Source organism: Lactuca virosa, chromosome 4 (genome assembly GCF_052849685.1).
Source record: "Lactuca virosa cultivar CGN04683 chromosome 4, Lactuca_virosa_CGN04683_v6, whole genome shotgun sequence".
Lineage (NCBI taxonomy): Eukaryota > Viridiplantae > Streptophyta > Magnoliopsida > Asterales > Asteraceae > Lactuca > Lactuca virosa.
In genome coordinates this window covers 399,683,821-399,699,713 of record NC_136429.1, presented here as the reverse complement: position 1 = coordinate 399,699,713, position 15,893 = coordinate 399,683,821, and the positions used below count along the sequence as shown (strand labels likewise).

Sequence of the window (15,893 nt, the reverse complement as noted above, 5' to 3'; positions counted from 1 at the left end):
TTATGTTTACCAAGTTTTGTCATATTTGGTTCATTAAGTCAAAAAGAAACCGTAAATATATTTTCCTTGATTTTGACCCTCAAATTGAAATTTTCGTATCTGCCCTTGATCTAATATTATTAAATTATGGTTATCACCATTGAATGATATTCGTGTTTTTCTCTTGCGCTCCCCATTCATTAATAGGTATTAAAGAAAGGCACATGAGGTGCCCTTTAGCCATCAAACCTATCAACATGGTTGTATAAACACAACCTCAAGAACAACTTCATTATTAATGATATGATTGGGCCTTCTCCATTTTCTTATTGAATTAAATGCATTTTATAACTTACATTAAACCATTGATGCATCCACATAGTTGTACATCCATGCATGCCTATGTACATAAAATGGCACATTGTATCATATATGTATAAGTAACGAAACTTCTTAATGTTAGAGATCAAGAAATCAAAGATAGAAAGATAAGTGCAAAGTATGATTCACAACCACTTATACATAGATTTTAGACACACATGACATACAAACCCCAAAAAAAAAAGTTACAAATTTCGATTGATTATTTTACAATACTTCTAAGAGGTTTAAATTGAGATGAAAATCTATCGAAACAAAAAGCCATGATCAGATAATGCAATCTCAAATGCTTCCATTCTTGCTCCTCTTGAAAAACCATTACGATCATACGATGAAATTTCATCAATTCCAAGATCATTACACGTCTTAACAAGCTCTTCACCAACACGTTGTGACACTTCCTAAAAAATATTTTAAAGAGTAAATTACTGAAATCATCCCTATGGTTTGGTCAAAATTGCATGTTTGGTCCCTAACTTTTTTTTTGCACTCGAATCGTCCCTATGGTTTGATTTTGTTGCGTTTTTCGTCCCTTACTTAAAGTTAGGGACCAAACTTGCAATTTTGAGCAAACCATAGGGACGAAAAACACAACAAAATCAAACCACAGGGACGATCCGAGTGCAAAAAAAAGTTAGAAACCAAATGTACAATTTTGACCAAACCATAGGGACGATTTCGGTAATTTACTCTATTTTAAAATCTTGTCAAACCCAAATTACTTGGGCCCATTTGTAACATAACACAACAGTACACAACCTTATACTGTGTTTGACATGCACTGGATGTGTTTGACATGCACTGGATGTGTTTGACATGCACTGGACTGAGAGACTGATGTTGATGGGACACGAATTGCAATCTTTTGTCCCACCAAAAAGGGTTCTCAAACTTTTATATATGCAAAAGACAAAAATATCCTCTTCATCCTGTATGCGAATAACTTACAATGGTGGTAGAATTAGGGTTTGTACGAACTGATTGCTGCAGAGTGCTGCCATAAAATAAGCACTTTTTGTTCTGATCATCAACAAGCATTGCGTATAATTGTTTTTCGGAACAGAATACAGAAAGCCTTGGCTTCTTCTGTGTGCCATTGTACTAGTCAAACCAAACACAAAATCAGTGTCATGTGAAAACTGAAAATGATGAAATTGGAAAGTGGCTGAAAAATTTATCCTGTTTAAGTGATAATAAGAGTTTGAGGATGAAAATTTTACCTTTTTCTGCAATCTTCTGTTTCGGACTTTTGGGCTTTCTACCCTAGTTCTAGCTCTTGCTTCAATCACCCATGGCTTTGTATGAACAGCTATAGAAAGACAATAGAATTAGTCTACAGATATTGTCAAAGATTTCAAACAACATATTTGAAGATGAATTTGTATGCTTGGTTTCAAGATATAATTTCATTTAGAACTGCACTTCACTTACTTCTACTCTGAATTGGAGGAAAACTCAACGAACCATTTCCAAAGAGATCACAGCTCTTGAATTGCAGAAGCCTGGGGAATGCCTGAAGCGCCATATTTATAATTGACTTATATTTACAACCGACACTGCTTGATAAAATCAACCACTATGAGTTGCGAACTTCCACCTACGAAATGAAAGGAAAAAATAGAAACGTAACCTAAGTGATTACAAAGAAAATTAAGCTTGTAATAAGCTCATTAATCATAGAGCATTCATTGGGGCATTTTGTCGAACAGGTTTAAGGAGATACGTTTCCTCATTAACCAGCAATCAACCACTCTATTCGGCCGCAAAAGAATCGAGAAATTGCCAAATTGATAAGTTTGGTGATCGATTAATTGACAGAACTAGATATAGTGCAAAATTTTATGGAGAGTGAGAGAGATACTTACTTGCAGGTGTTCGGACTTGAAAAAGAAAAGGAAGCAAAAAGAGAAGAAAACCAAGAACCAGCTGCAACAACGAAACCCTAAGTCCTTTCTTCAGTCGTCGTTTCCGGTTTGCGACGAGAAGCAACAAAGAAATTATTTTGGGTTTTGCCTGTTTCAACGAACTATTGAATCAAAATTTGGTGGGGGTGTTGTCCGCGAAGCGTGCCAGAGTCCAGAGGGCAGTGGCCGTGAACAAGAAATTTTGTAGAGATTATAGTCCATCTTTCCTTTTTGGTTTGTCCCAAAATAATAGTCCGCTTTTAAAAATAAATAACATTTTTACCAAAATATCACATCATTATTACTTAACCAACTAAACATTTAATGGAACATTAAATGCAAAGTAAGGACAAAACTGTCATTTTATCGAATAAAGTTAATGGTAATTAATGTTTTCTTAGTCTGTGTGTTTTTTGTGTGTGTTTTTTATCTGTAGACAATAATTTTGGGACGGAGGGAGTATAAAAGTGTAAATATTAATTATTTTTTAAAGTAATATTTTGAAATAATACAAACGAAATGATGAATAAGCAAGTAATTTAATATGTATTAATAAAAAAATATTGGCATATTTTAAATAATTGTGTTGTATATCAAGGTGTAAACATTCAATATTTTTTAAAGTAAATTTTGAGATAAATACAAACAAAATAATAAATAAGTAGATAATTGAATATATACTAATAAAAAATATATTGACATGTATGCTTATGTTTTCTTGTTTTATTGGCACAAGATATTTTTGGTCAATTATATTGTTAGATAACTAATATTGAACTAATCAATACATTGCTATAATCTTAAGAAAAACATGCTCTTGTGTTCTTTGCACAAGATATTGTTGGTTGGTTATACTGTTAGATAACTGCTATTTAAAGAAAATGTTTTTCATTCACGTTTCTGATCATGTGTTATTAACAGTGGTGAAACATATCAAATGGCTTCTAGTCCAGCGGTAGTGTTGCCCTCCCTCCTTAAGGTCGAATGTTCAAGTCTCATCGTGGATATAAATGGAATTAAGGAGTACATTTATTAAAAAAAAATTATGTAGAAAAGTGTTTGGATTTGAGGGTAAAGTTTTAAAATATGTTTAAATTAGTTTATAGCATAAAAATCGTTTCTCGGTCTGAGAAAATAGGCTCACGTACATTATTGTGCCACTTTTGACCAGGTAGATTTTGCCTTCAAGTTGACTTTTTTTTTCAGAGAATACCTTAGTTAGAGCAGTGAAACATGTAAGAGATGCGGACAATTTAGTCATTAAAACTCTCAGATGCTAATAACTAGTTAGAGGGGTAGAAAGTTTGTTCTTTTTGTATAAATCTTATTTCTTGAATTAAATTAGCTGGCTGTTTTTGAAGTCAAGTACTTAGCCGAAAAGGCAAGTCCATCGCGAGCATTACCCAACTTATATCGGTATTGCATATAAGTACAAGGTTAGATGTGACCATCTAGACAAGTAAAACGGTCCTTGTTGTCGAAGTTTACTATTGGATAGGACCATTTCTTCGCCGCGAGAACATCTCTCTACTTAAAAGAGGGAACAAATCGTGAAGAGAACCAATAAGAGCCAAAGGAGGTGATGAAAAGATTCTTGAAACGGCCTTTCTTTCGGTTTCAAGTCGGTCGCTTCAGTATTTATCTTTCCATTAACTTTAACTCAAGAAGACGAAACTGATTTCAATGATCTTTTTTACACTGTTTTAGTACATTGACCAAGTCAACGTAGAGCATAGAATGTGATCTTTATCCATAGCGATCCAACAAAAAAAAATTATTCATAAACTGATGGTGTGGTTTTCAATTTAGCAAAAACCGAGCCAAATTTGTGTGGCGTTATTTTGGAAAGCAATCCTCAAAAATCGAACCGCATAGCTATATTAAATAATTATATTATGTAGTATATGATTAGTCTATTGATATTCATTTGACTTTAACTAAAGGTTTAAACTCCAACCTGAAAAAGGATAATTCATTCTTTTTTTCCTCAAAGATGGAACAAAAAATATTAATGCTTGTTGAGTTGTTGCGACTCCTACCATGTCACCATCTCCAATCATCCGGTAAATTACAGGTGTAAAATGTTTTTCTGTAAATACAATGCTTTAACAAGAAAAATAAAATAAAAAAATACAATGTTTAATATAAAAATGGAAGTACAATGCTACAAAATATATATATATATATATATATATATATATATATATATATATATATATATTAGGCAAACTTACACGAATGATCCATGTGATTTGCCAAAAATCGCTTGGTAAAGATAACTATGAAAACGTCTACGTGCTTGGTCCTGTGGCTTTAAAAAATTACAGGGCTTGTCGTTTTGCTTGACGATTTCTAATTTTAGATGTTATTTGAGCCCACATGTCCTTCACACGAGGGTATATTCGTCTTTTCATTGTTCCCCTGTCATCTAATTACATTTAATTACATTGATGAAGCTAGTCGTCCTTGTATCTTCATAACTCGTCCTGCAAAAAAACCTATTAGCTTCTTCAACGTTATCATCTGCAAAGAAGAAGGATTTTTCATAGTAGGGTTGAGCAATAATCAAGTTTAACGAAGCACAAATTCAGAAATGATTTTAACATTATGGTCAGTTCTTCCAAGGAATGTGAGTGAATACGTGAGGAAGGTGTACGATAAGTCCAGTGTTTGAAAGTTCATCAAGGAGGGTTTACCTCTTAACAATTTTGCATACCATTATAGATGATGATCAGACGGAATCAACCAAAACCAAAAGGACTAGGCAGACAAATTTTGAAACTAGAGGGACCATGCGCGTAGATGTTTTTATAGTTAACGAATTTTGGTGATCCACATGCACCAATAGTGTAAATTTTTTCTAACTAATATTATTATTTCTTACCCCTTAAAAAATAGTCACCGGAAGTTACACAAATTAAAATATTTTATATTATAGTCTTTCCAGAAATAAAAATGTATAACTTGGTTAGAATCTAAAAAAAAAACACTCCGCCTGAGTTATGAAGTTTAACAAAATAAAAGAAATCATGATCCTATCGATTCCATTTCATTGAACAAAACAAATCATTTTTCTAAATCAAATGGATGAAAAATGCTATTATGATTCCATTATATCAAATACTAACTTACTACTTAATTCTATTGTTAATTTGACCTTTCAAAGTCATTCAAGCTACTCTACAAGTATATAAAGCTTGTGGTACAACTATCAAATGCACACCATCTAACTTCGCACAACTTGCAAGACCCAAGAATAACATCACTCGCTCACTACTTGGGAGTGTAGATTGCAACCCCTTCAACATCTATTATCTTTTGCTAATTTTGTGAACTTGGCAACAAAAAGGCCACTCGTTCTAGAAGTCAACGGATCAAAACGTAAAGTCTTTGGTATCCTTCCACTCTTGCATGGCCAAGATTCCGAACCATCTATCACCAACAACTCTGCAAAACTCAAAAGGAATATGTAAGGCCACATTTGAGAACAATAAAATACAACAGTTTGTACTACGTCTGTCATGCATTGGACTGGGACTGAGACAGATGTTAACAGAACAAAAATTACAATCTTTTGTCCTATCTAAAAAGGCAAAACAAGGTGAGACAGTGACTCGCTCTCGATCTCTCGTCTATCCAAAAGACGTGAACGCCCTCCTCATCTTCATTATCGAAAATAGCCCTAGGAAGCTTGTATAGTTTGGTTATGTCCGGTATAACAAACGCAGTCTGCGTTTGTTACACGGGACAAGACTGTATGGGACAAGCTTTCTAGAGCTATTTTCGACGATGAGGATGAGAAGGGCATTTACGTCTTTTGCACAGACGCGAGGTCAAGAGCGAGTCCCTGTCCCACTTTGTTTCGCATTTTTGGATGGGACAAAAGATTGTAATTTTTGTTCTGTTGACATTTGTCTCAGTCTCAGTCCCAGTCCAATGCATGTCAGACGCAGTAAAGATGAGGGAAATTACCGGCACATGGATTCAAAGAAAGAAATCTCTCAACAACGTCTTCATTTTGAGCATGAGTTAAACTATTCCATAAAAAATTACAAGAAAACTCGATAGTCAACATTCGGTCAAACCAAAGTAAGATATTGATTTTTTTTTATACCTGCAAGTGCTATAAACAAGGTTCCCTCCAACTCTCAATAGTTTAAAACCATTTGTCAAAAGCCGAAACTACATTGAGTCAAACATGTCAATAAAAGATACAAAACTCTAATAATAATAATGCTATGTGTAAAAGACGTAAATGCCCTCCTCATCCCACCTGAAGAATAGTCAAATCATCGGTTCTCTCTGCATCCAAGACACGTCTCTCCATGGTTGACCACCCCCAATTTTCAAACTTTTGTATGTGTTTAATTGAACCATCATGTGTGCACTCAGCATCCACAAGTACCTGATATTTCAAATTTAAAAAAAAACCTAAATCAATCAATCCAAAAAAATTAAAAAAATAATAAATAAAACAATACCTTATCATAACCATATTGTGAAATCTCATGACTTGAAACCGTTTGAAATAATTCAATCTTACTCATTCCAACAACCCCAGAACACCTCCCATAATATATCAACTCCGGATCTTGAATTAATTCCAAAAAACCATTTTTGATTTCCTTATTTGCCCTTTTTCTTTCCTTCCAAGGCCTCCTAGATGTCCACTCTTTGTACAAAAACTCATCTTTTTTCACACCAAATTCCCTGTTCACTAAAAACAACAAAAACTTGAACACCAGTTTCAATTCCAATGTAATATGGCTCTTTTGGCAGAAATTTACCTGATTTAAAATCAGAATGAACACGAATTGGGATTAAAGAAAATGAAGCTCCATCAGCTACAAAGAGGCGACAATGATCACCAAGTTTATATTTTTGGACTAAAGTTCTACAAGCAGCTAACCGATGTTTTGCCACATCAACACCAGTTACAGAGCCCGAGTTTCCAAGAAGTTCTAACACCATGCAAAGTTTAGCACCTTGTGACAAATTTAGCAATGTGATTATTTTAATGGATTAGATAACAATTAAGAATATAAACTAATGAGATTTGAGACATAAATACAACTCATCATAAGTTATATATATACCTGGAGCAGCACAAAGATCAAGAACATGGTCTCCATGTGAGATGTTTAAAGCTGAAACTGCAGCTCCAGATGCTGCATCAATTCCATATATCTGAAGTTTTTTTTACCAAATGCATAATACGTATTTGTAAATAAGAAGAAATTGAAAGTTTTTTTTATTTATATGGTTTTGAACAATGTGTGGTAGATAGGTTAATGTCATGAAATTACAACCAATAGTACACGATTTGCTCTTTAGGTCACATATCTTTTAATTGTATTCAATAGATCACTAAACTTTTTTTTGGGTTCTCATTAAGGGAGATTTCAACTGGGTAATTGAATCCTACGTGGCGTCCACTTTGGCATTCAATATGGCAGAATTTGTTCATTTAGATCTACATAGCGCTGACATGGCATCCATTGTGGCATCTGATATGGCAGAATTACCCGATTGAAATGCACTCTAATGGTATGATGAGAACCCAAAAAGAAAAGTTTAGTGCCTATTGAAAACAATTAAAAGATAAGTGACACAAAGAGCAAACTGGATGCTATTGGTTGTCATTTTATGATATTAACCCTAATGAAATAATGAAACTCGTTTTTGTAGTAATTAGTGAAGATGATGTGAAAGATCACCTTTCCTTCTTGATATGACTTTGAGCTAGCAATCTGAATGTGGGGTGGTAAAGAATAAAAATTGGGTAACCATTCAACTTTCTCTAGCTTACATTTAATGTCAGATTCGATTGCTTCAAGTTGCTCCTCACATCCAGGCTTTAATCTGAAGAAAATACCAGAGAACATAGATGAATTTGATAGTATATCTTTATGCTTCGCATATCTGAATTTGATATTAACTCTTGTATAGTTCTACTTCTACCAATGAAAAATCTTGATTATTTGTTTAGAAGTGGTTTGGTTGACTTTAAGAAGTCATAATTGGACTTCTTTGAACTGATTTAGATTCTAGCGACACTCAATTTCAACGAAATTTATATGAAACCACAAATTTCATGAAGGAATTTCCATGAGTAAGATAACATTTTGCATAGGAAAAAGTTAGAATGAAGAACAGCAGCCCTAGGAAATGGGATACGGGAAGTTACCTAATATAGCGAGGTGTAGAATCACTGGCAGTATAAATTGAACGATCGATTCCGTTCTCGTTGAGAAATTCAAGAAATGCATCAGGCAATGGCAAGTTTGAGATCGCTTCCATGCTCTTCGAATTACCTGAACATCATCATATTGTTCTGAGAACTAAAGTTTCTTATGCAAATCGTACGGAAATATTATTGCGAGTACATTGAACGTTTACCTTGATGAAAATTGAAGGCAGTTTGCTGTAATTAGATGGGAGAATGAACTGGCAACGAAGCGCGGAGCAGTTAACCCTAAATTGGACCACGAGCAAAAACCAATAATGGGTTAGGACTAGGGATGAAAGTGGCTCCAAACCCGAATGAGATGGCCCCGGATCCGGAAAACCTGGAACCGCGGGATTTTGTAGAACCGAAAACCGGACCGATATATATGAACCGGTTCCGGTTCGGTTCCGGATACAGTAGCGGGTAAAGTAGGTCTAGAATCGGAAAATCCGGAAACATCAAAGTGAGTAGGTTGGAACCGGATAAAGTGGATTTAGAATCGGAAAACCCGAAAAACCCGGAATTTTTTGGTAATTACTTATTACTTAGTGCGTTGAACTTTAAATTTTTTTCATATTGACATCCCGACTTCGGGGGACTGTAAGTTATTGAATATGAAACTAAAATTGACAAAACTATAATCTAAAATCATGTACACACTCTAAACTACACTCTGGAAAAAACCACATGTCAATCTGAATTTAAACGAATGAAATATGCATGTGTTAACATTTTCACAGAATTCAAAGTACAAAAATAAATAGCTGAAAAGTTGAAAATTTTCAGCTTTGATATCCCGACTTTAGGGGGTTTTAAGTCCTTGAATATTAAACCAAAAATGACAAAACTATAGTCTAAAATCATGTACAAACTCTAAACTACAAGTTGGAAAAAATTGCATATCAATCCGACTTCAAACGAATTAGATATGCATGTTTTAAAAACTTTCACAGAATACCAAAAAGCTGAAAAACTAAAAACTTTCAGCTTTGATATCTCAACTTTAGGGGACTGTAAGCCAATTAATATAAAATTAAAAATGACAAACTTATAGTCTAAAATCATGTACAAACTCTAAACTACACGTTGGAAAAACCCGTATGTCAATCCGACTTGAAACGGACGAGATATGCATGTTTTAAACGTTTCACAAAAACCGGTTCTGGCCCCTAAAAGTGGTTCCAGTTCTTAACATCAGTTCCGGTTCTTAGACCCGGTTTGCCCGGACCCGATGGACCCAAACCCGGATTACCCGGAACACGGATAAAGCCATTTTTTAAACCCGAAACCGGAACCGGTTCTATATATTTCGGTTCTAACGGTTCCGGTTCCGGTCTGATTCCGGTTTTCCGTTTTTAAATCTCATCCCTAGTTAGGACCTAGGATAGCAGTGACCATTCCGAGTTGTGGTCCAAACCTATATCGTTTTATGTTAGATTTACATGTAGCTTTTTTCAAAGTAGTTTAGGCTATGGGGTATGGTCACTACATCTTTACTAGAAAAATGTTGTCACATCCACGCCACATCATCTTCACTACATATTCACTACCACATGGAAATGGTTATCACTCCATATCATTTACATTTTTTTAAACATCAGATTAAATAAATAAAACATAATTTTAAAATTAAATAATCATTTTACTAATAAAAAAATAAATAAACATATTACTATTTTTAAACTCAAATAAACATATATAGTTATATATAGTTGAAGGTTTAAATTAATTCAAAGATAAGTAGAAGGGTGTAAAAAGATTAAAAAACGCAATTTCAGGGACCATAAGTGTAACTTGAATCGAAAACAAAATTGGAGACTTCGTGTTTGACGTCTCAAGTACCCATTTTTCTTTTCTTCTTGACCCGTTTCTTCTGCAAAAACCAGTGTCGTTACTGAAAACTAAATCTTCAATCTTCCCTCTTTACACCATTTAATAACATTTAAATCATATATCCACATATTATTGTCCCATTTTTTAAAATTTGGAAGAAACAAACGTGATAGGCTGTGATTCCAAAACAAATGTCATTGGTGTGTCTGCAATCAATCTGCATCACACTTACGCCTTAGTGGAGCGGTGTTCACGCGTCAACATCTATGCCACATAGGATTTTACGCGTCAAAAATGGTGTCATACCCAAGGTTCTAAATAACGTAAGGCGTGACTTGGTGGCAATGTCAAGCCTCAAGCTTTTCCGAGCCTTGGCGAGCCACGTCGTTTGTAAGGCGTGAATTAAGGCGGCAATTTTTATATATAATTCATATTTTTATATGTATTTTCAACTATTATTAATTTTTATATACATATATGAGTCAAGGAGACGTTTTGGTAAAGCTTGGCGGCACATATAAGCCTTGGAGCTATGGCGACCCATGGCGAGCTTTTTAGAACCTTTGTCATACCCGATGACCTTAGAGTTTGTAGATGATTTTAGACTATAATTTTATTGTTTTTAGTGTTATATTCAATGAATGACAATTCTTCAAAAGTTGGGATATCAAGGCTGGAATATTTCATTTTTTCAGCAACAAATTTAAACTTTTGTATGTTATGAAATTCTTTAAACAAGAATATCATATTCATTTTAAGTCGGGTTGACATGCGGTTTTTCTAACGTGTAATTTAGAGTTTGTAAATGAATTTAGACTATAATTTTGTTCTTTTTGGTGTTATATTCAATGAGTTATAATCCTTCAAAGTTTGGATATTAAAGCTGAAATATTTCAGTTTTTCAGCAAGAAATTTAAATTTTGTATTCCGTGAAATTCTTTAAACAAGCATATCTCATTCGTTTTAAGTCGTATTAACATGCAACTTTTTCCAACATATAATTTAGAGCTTGTAGATAAATTTAGACTATAATTTTGCTGTTTCTGGTGTTATATTCAATGAGTTACAATCCTTCAAAGTTGGAATATCAAAGTTGGAATATAGAGAGAGAAAGGAGCTTAAGTGTGTGAAATCAAAGGTGTTCTAGAGAGAGAGAGAGAGAGAGAGAGAGAGAGAGAAGTGAGTGTGTTAGTGTGTGTGAATCTTGTATTTGGATCTACATTCTAATAATCAAATTATACAAGATTCATCATCTTCTTCTTCTCCTTCTCTTCTTATTGTGATCTGGCATCATCCGTTTGATTGGGATTTCGCACCATCAAACGGATCTGATTGATACTCAAGCATTAGGGGGACTTACAATTGGTATCAGAGCCAATTCAGTGTCAATTTGAAGAATCATAAGAGTGTGCGGTTGAAGATAGTTGTGGTTTTTGAGGTGCATTTATAATTTTTATTGAGAAACTGCTTCTAATCATTGTTTTTACTAAGTTTGGAACCAAAATTCATTCAAGAATCTAGTATTTTTGGGTGTGCGGTTGAAACTTTGAAGGAGTACGGTTGAACGAGTGCTGCCAAGTGTACGGTTGGAGTGTACTGTTGAGTGTGCTGTTGGAGTGTACTGTTGAGTGTGTGGTTGGGAGTGTACTGTTGAGTGTGCTGTTGGAGTGTACTGTTGAGTGTGCGGTTGGAAGTGTACTGTTGAGTGTATTGTTAGAGTGTGCGATTGAGTATACTGTAAGGGTGTATGGTTGGAGTGTGCGGCCACACTTATATTAATTAAATAAACTTTTGTTGTTCAAAAATGGAATCTCAAAGCATGTCTGCTCATCATGAATTGGATGCTATTATGGGTAACACTTCTCGCATTCCCCGGTTGCTGTCGGCAGAAGGATTTCCTGAATGGAAATATCGAATTGAGAAGTACATCAAAATGAAAGATTTCAAGATATGGCGCAGTATTCTAAGAGGTCCAATCCGCATCACAATTACATTGGAAGATGGAACCATAACTGACAAGCGGATTGAAAATTACACGGACGATGATTTTGAGAGAGTCGAGGAGCAGGAAAAGGCTCTTGCTACACTTACCATGGCATTATCTCCGGAAATTGCTCAAGGTTTCCGTGAGTATACATCAGCAAAGGCTTTATGGGAAGCACTTGTTGAATTCTATGAAGGCAATGAAGACATGAAACAGAGTCGCCAAGACATGTTGCGACAGAAGTTCAATATGTTTAACCATGTCTTGGGAGAAACAATTGAAAATCAGTTGCAAAGGTTTATCACACTTACTACAGAAATGAGCTCTGCTGGTGTTATGGTTACAAGATCTGAGATCAACAAGAAATTGTTGAATTCTTTACCAAAGTCCTGGGATATGAATGTCTCAGTGATCAAAAAGACCAAAGATCTGAACCGTTTAAGTTTGGCTGAAACAATAGCAATCATTAAGGCTTGTGATCTCGATGATAAGCAAAGGGAGATTAATCATGTTAATTCATACTCCACAGCAAATCTTGGGATCCAAACCACCAACAACACTGCTTTTTCAAGCTTTACTACCTCTCAAGTTCCTCCAGTTTCTCATGTTCCACAAGTTCAACCATATGTGACTCATCAACCTACCTCCTACGTGATCCCTCAAATGCAGCATATTCAAGTTTCTCAACCTCAAACTTTATCTCAACAAGTTGGTTCATCCACAGCTGCACCTAGTCAATCTCAAGGGTTCAGTTCTCAAGTTTCATCTTTGAAAGAAAAAGAAGAAAATCTGGCTCTCGCCACTGGTCTGGTGAATTGTTACAACGCTTTTGTGGCTGGAGAGCTTTCCCCACAATTATCTTTCGCTGACTTAGACCAGATCCATCCTGAGGATGTGGAGGAGATGGACATCACTTGGCAAATGGCCATGGCTGTCTTTAGAGCAAAACAGTTCTCCAAGAAGACAGGGAAAAACAACTGGAGTGTAAACTCTGACAAGAAAGTGGGGTTCAACAAAGGGAAGCTGAGATGCTACAATTGCCATGAGCCTAGTCATTTTGCAAAGGAGTGTCCAAAGCCAGACCGAAGAGAGAACTCTGAAAGAACCATGGTACCGGTGACCTATGTCAACAAGGGATCTTCTTCAAGCAATCAGACTGCCAACTTGGCAATGGTAGCCCAATCCTTTGATTGGGAAGATCAAATTCAGGCTCTGAATATTTCAGGACCTGAAAATGTGCATCTTGCTCAGATCAAGGATGGTGTGGAGGAAGAAGCAGAAAGAGACCTGGAAGAGGAAATGATGAATCTTCAGTTTGCGTTCATGGTGCAAACTTCTTCTGAGCCAGTTAAACCCGAGGTCAGTGAATTCGGCTGCTCTCAATCTTGTATAAAAACTGTTAAATTCTTACGTGAGCAAATTGAATTAATCAAGAGAGAGAACGAGGACCTTAAGTATGAGGGTTACACACTTAGAAAAAATCAAAAGCCTTTAAAAACACAATTAGAGAATAAAATAAAGGACTTTAAGAAACTACAAGAAGATTACAGCAACAAATGCGAAAACTATGATCATATCAAAAGGAAATTTGTTGTTGTGACCGCTGAACTTGACTCATTGAAAAATCGTCTTGAAAATACTGAATTTATTTTTAACAAGTTCGATGGGTCAAGTGAAGTAGTTGCAAAAATGATTGAGAAACAAATGCAGTGGAAGGACATTACCTGTGGAAACCAAAAGAAAGTAGGATTAGGTCTTGAGAGTGTCCCTCCTCCATTCAATCATACTTACAATGTTATTCCTCTATCTCAAGAAGAAATTAATAGAGAACCTTTCATGATTTATGGAAAGCCTGCTGCTGAACAAGCAACATGCTCTACTGATAAAATTTTGGATACTAACATTTCTACCTTAAGTGCAGATGTGTCAGTAGTTCAGGGGGAGCATGAAGCTGAAAAGTCTGAGTCAAATAACTTTGTGTCTAAATTTGGTGTTGAGTTTTGTGATAAGTCTGTCTTAAATTCTAAAACTGATGTGTTTGTTTCTGGTGGCGTGTTATTTCAGAATGATAAGATTGAAAATAACGATGTTGTTTTTGATTATGTTGCTAAATCTGATTCGAGTGCTTCTACTTCTTCCACGTTTGCAACACAACCTAGTGCTTGTTCTTGCAAATGTGAAAATGCTAGAAAAGATTAGAAAAACCAGAAATCTGACAAGAGCAGTACCACTTCAAAAGATAATAAACAAATATGTTTCAACTGTGGTACTGCTGGTCATATTGCCAGAAATTGCCCAAACCGGATGTTTGTGCATCACATGTCAAAAAGGGGAGAGAATGAGTCTAGAGGACGATCTTTAATTAGAAAATCCTCCAGAACTCACTCTCGTGATGATGACTGGAAAACAAATCAAAACAAGAAAATGGCAAGTTTTCAAAAGAACAAACAGGTTTTCAATAAATTCACAAACAGTTTGCCAAAATCGAACCAAGCTAAGCCAAAGTTGATTTCGTCAAAGAGTAGGTCTGGTTCTTCAAACTCTTCGAGTAGAAAATCCACCGGCTCAAAGCAAACTGAGAAGAAAGCTATTTCAAAACCTAATTTTCAATGGTTGCCAAAAATAAAATCTAATCAGTCATCATCCTCCTCTGTATCTGTTGAAAAAGAAAAATCAAAGGAAAAATTGAAAAATGAATATGTGAAAGTTAAGGGTCAACCTAGGACTGTAATGACCTGGGTCCCCAAATCTAAATGATTCCGCTCATCGTGCAGGGACAGTTGCGGAGGAATGTCGTCAGACCGTGGTATGTCGACAGCGGCTGCTCCTGGCACATGACTGGAGATATCTCCCAACTGCACAACATTCAGACATTTAATGGGGGATATGTCTCATTCGCGGACGGATAAGGCGGAAAGATAACGCAAAAAGGAACGGTGACGAACGGAGTGCTTAGTTTTGAGAATGTCAACTATGCTGCTGAGCTGAAGCACAGTCTGCTGAGCGTTTCTCAAATCTGTGACAAGGGTTTCTCAACACACTTCACCGATAAAGAATGTCTAATCTTAAAGCCAGGCATTGTCATTCCGGAGGAGTGGATTCTTGTCAAATCTAAGCGGGATGGGAATGCCTATATTATCGACATGAACAGTAATGTGCCCAATGAAGTCACTTGTCTCTTTTCAAGAGTCTCAGAACAAAACGCAATGTTGTGGCATCGTCGACTTGGCCATGCAAATGCAAAGAACCTAAACCGGCTTGCTAAGAACGAAATGGTCCGCGGTCTGCCTGTCAGAGATTTTATTACTTTTGAAAAATGTGTTTCCTGCGCTCAAGGCAAACACCATCGGAAACCACATCTACCAAAGCAGGTCAACTCCATCAATCAGGTGCTCCAGTTGTTGCACATGGACTTGTTTGGTCCGGTCAACGTTCTCAGCATCAACCGAAATTTGTATTGTCTCGTTGTGATAGATGATTTTTCTCGTTTCACGTGGGTCTTCTTTCTGTCCAACAAAGTTGGGATCGCTGACCTCATCAAGAAGTACATTGTAATGATCGAGAACCAAACCAACCACCGAGT

The 15,893-nt window shown here is 35.7% G+C and overlaps 2 protein-coding genes across 2 annotated transcripts; both read right to left on the bottom strand.

The window, feature by feature from the left end:
• Window positions 1-458: 458 nt before the first annotated feature.
• On the bottom strand, window positions 459-2,460 carry LOC145108862 (Ribosomal L18p/L5e family protein). Its single transcript, XM_079045949.1, has 5 exons — window positions 2,226-2,460; window positions 1,792-1,957; window positions 1,581-1,669; window positions 1,309-1,461; window positions 459-761 (listed from the first exon to the last, which is right to left on the bottom strand). Exons 2-5 carry the CDS (start codon window positions 1,883-1,885, stop codon window positions 606-608), a joined length of 492 nt encoding a protein of 163 aa, XP_078902075.1. The 5' UTR covers window positions 1,886-1,957; window positions 2,226-2,460; the 3' UTR covers window positions 459-605.
• A 2,834-nt stretch (window positions 2,461-5,294) lies between these two features.
• Window positions 5,295-8,771, bottom strand: LOC145108861 (S-adenosyl-L-methionine-dependent methyltransferases superfamily protein). The gene is made up of 10 exons (XM_079045948.1): window positions 8,664-8,771; window positions 8,452-8,578; window positions 7,982-8,126; window positions 7,361-7,451; window positions 7,052-7,249; window positions 6,746-6,981; window positions 6,538-6,669; window positions 6,379-6,446; window positions 6,237-6,298; window positions 5,295-5,711 (listed from the first exon to the last, which is right to left on the bottom strand). Exons 2-10 carry the CDS (start codon window positions 8,562-8,564, stop codon window positions 5,566-5,568), a joined length of 1,191 nt encoding a protein of 396 aa, XP_078902074.1. The 5' UTR covers window positions 8,565-8,578; window positions 8,664-8,771; the 3' UTR covers window positions 5,295-5,565.
• Window positions 8,772-15,893: the final 7,122 nt, after the last annotated feature.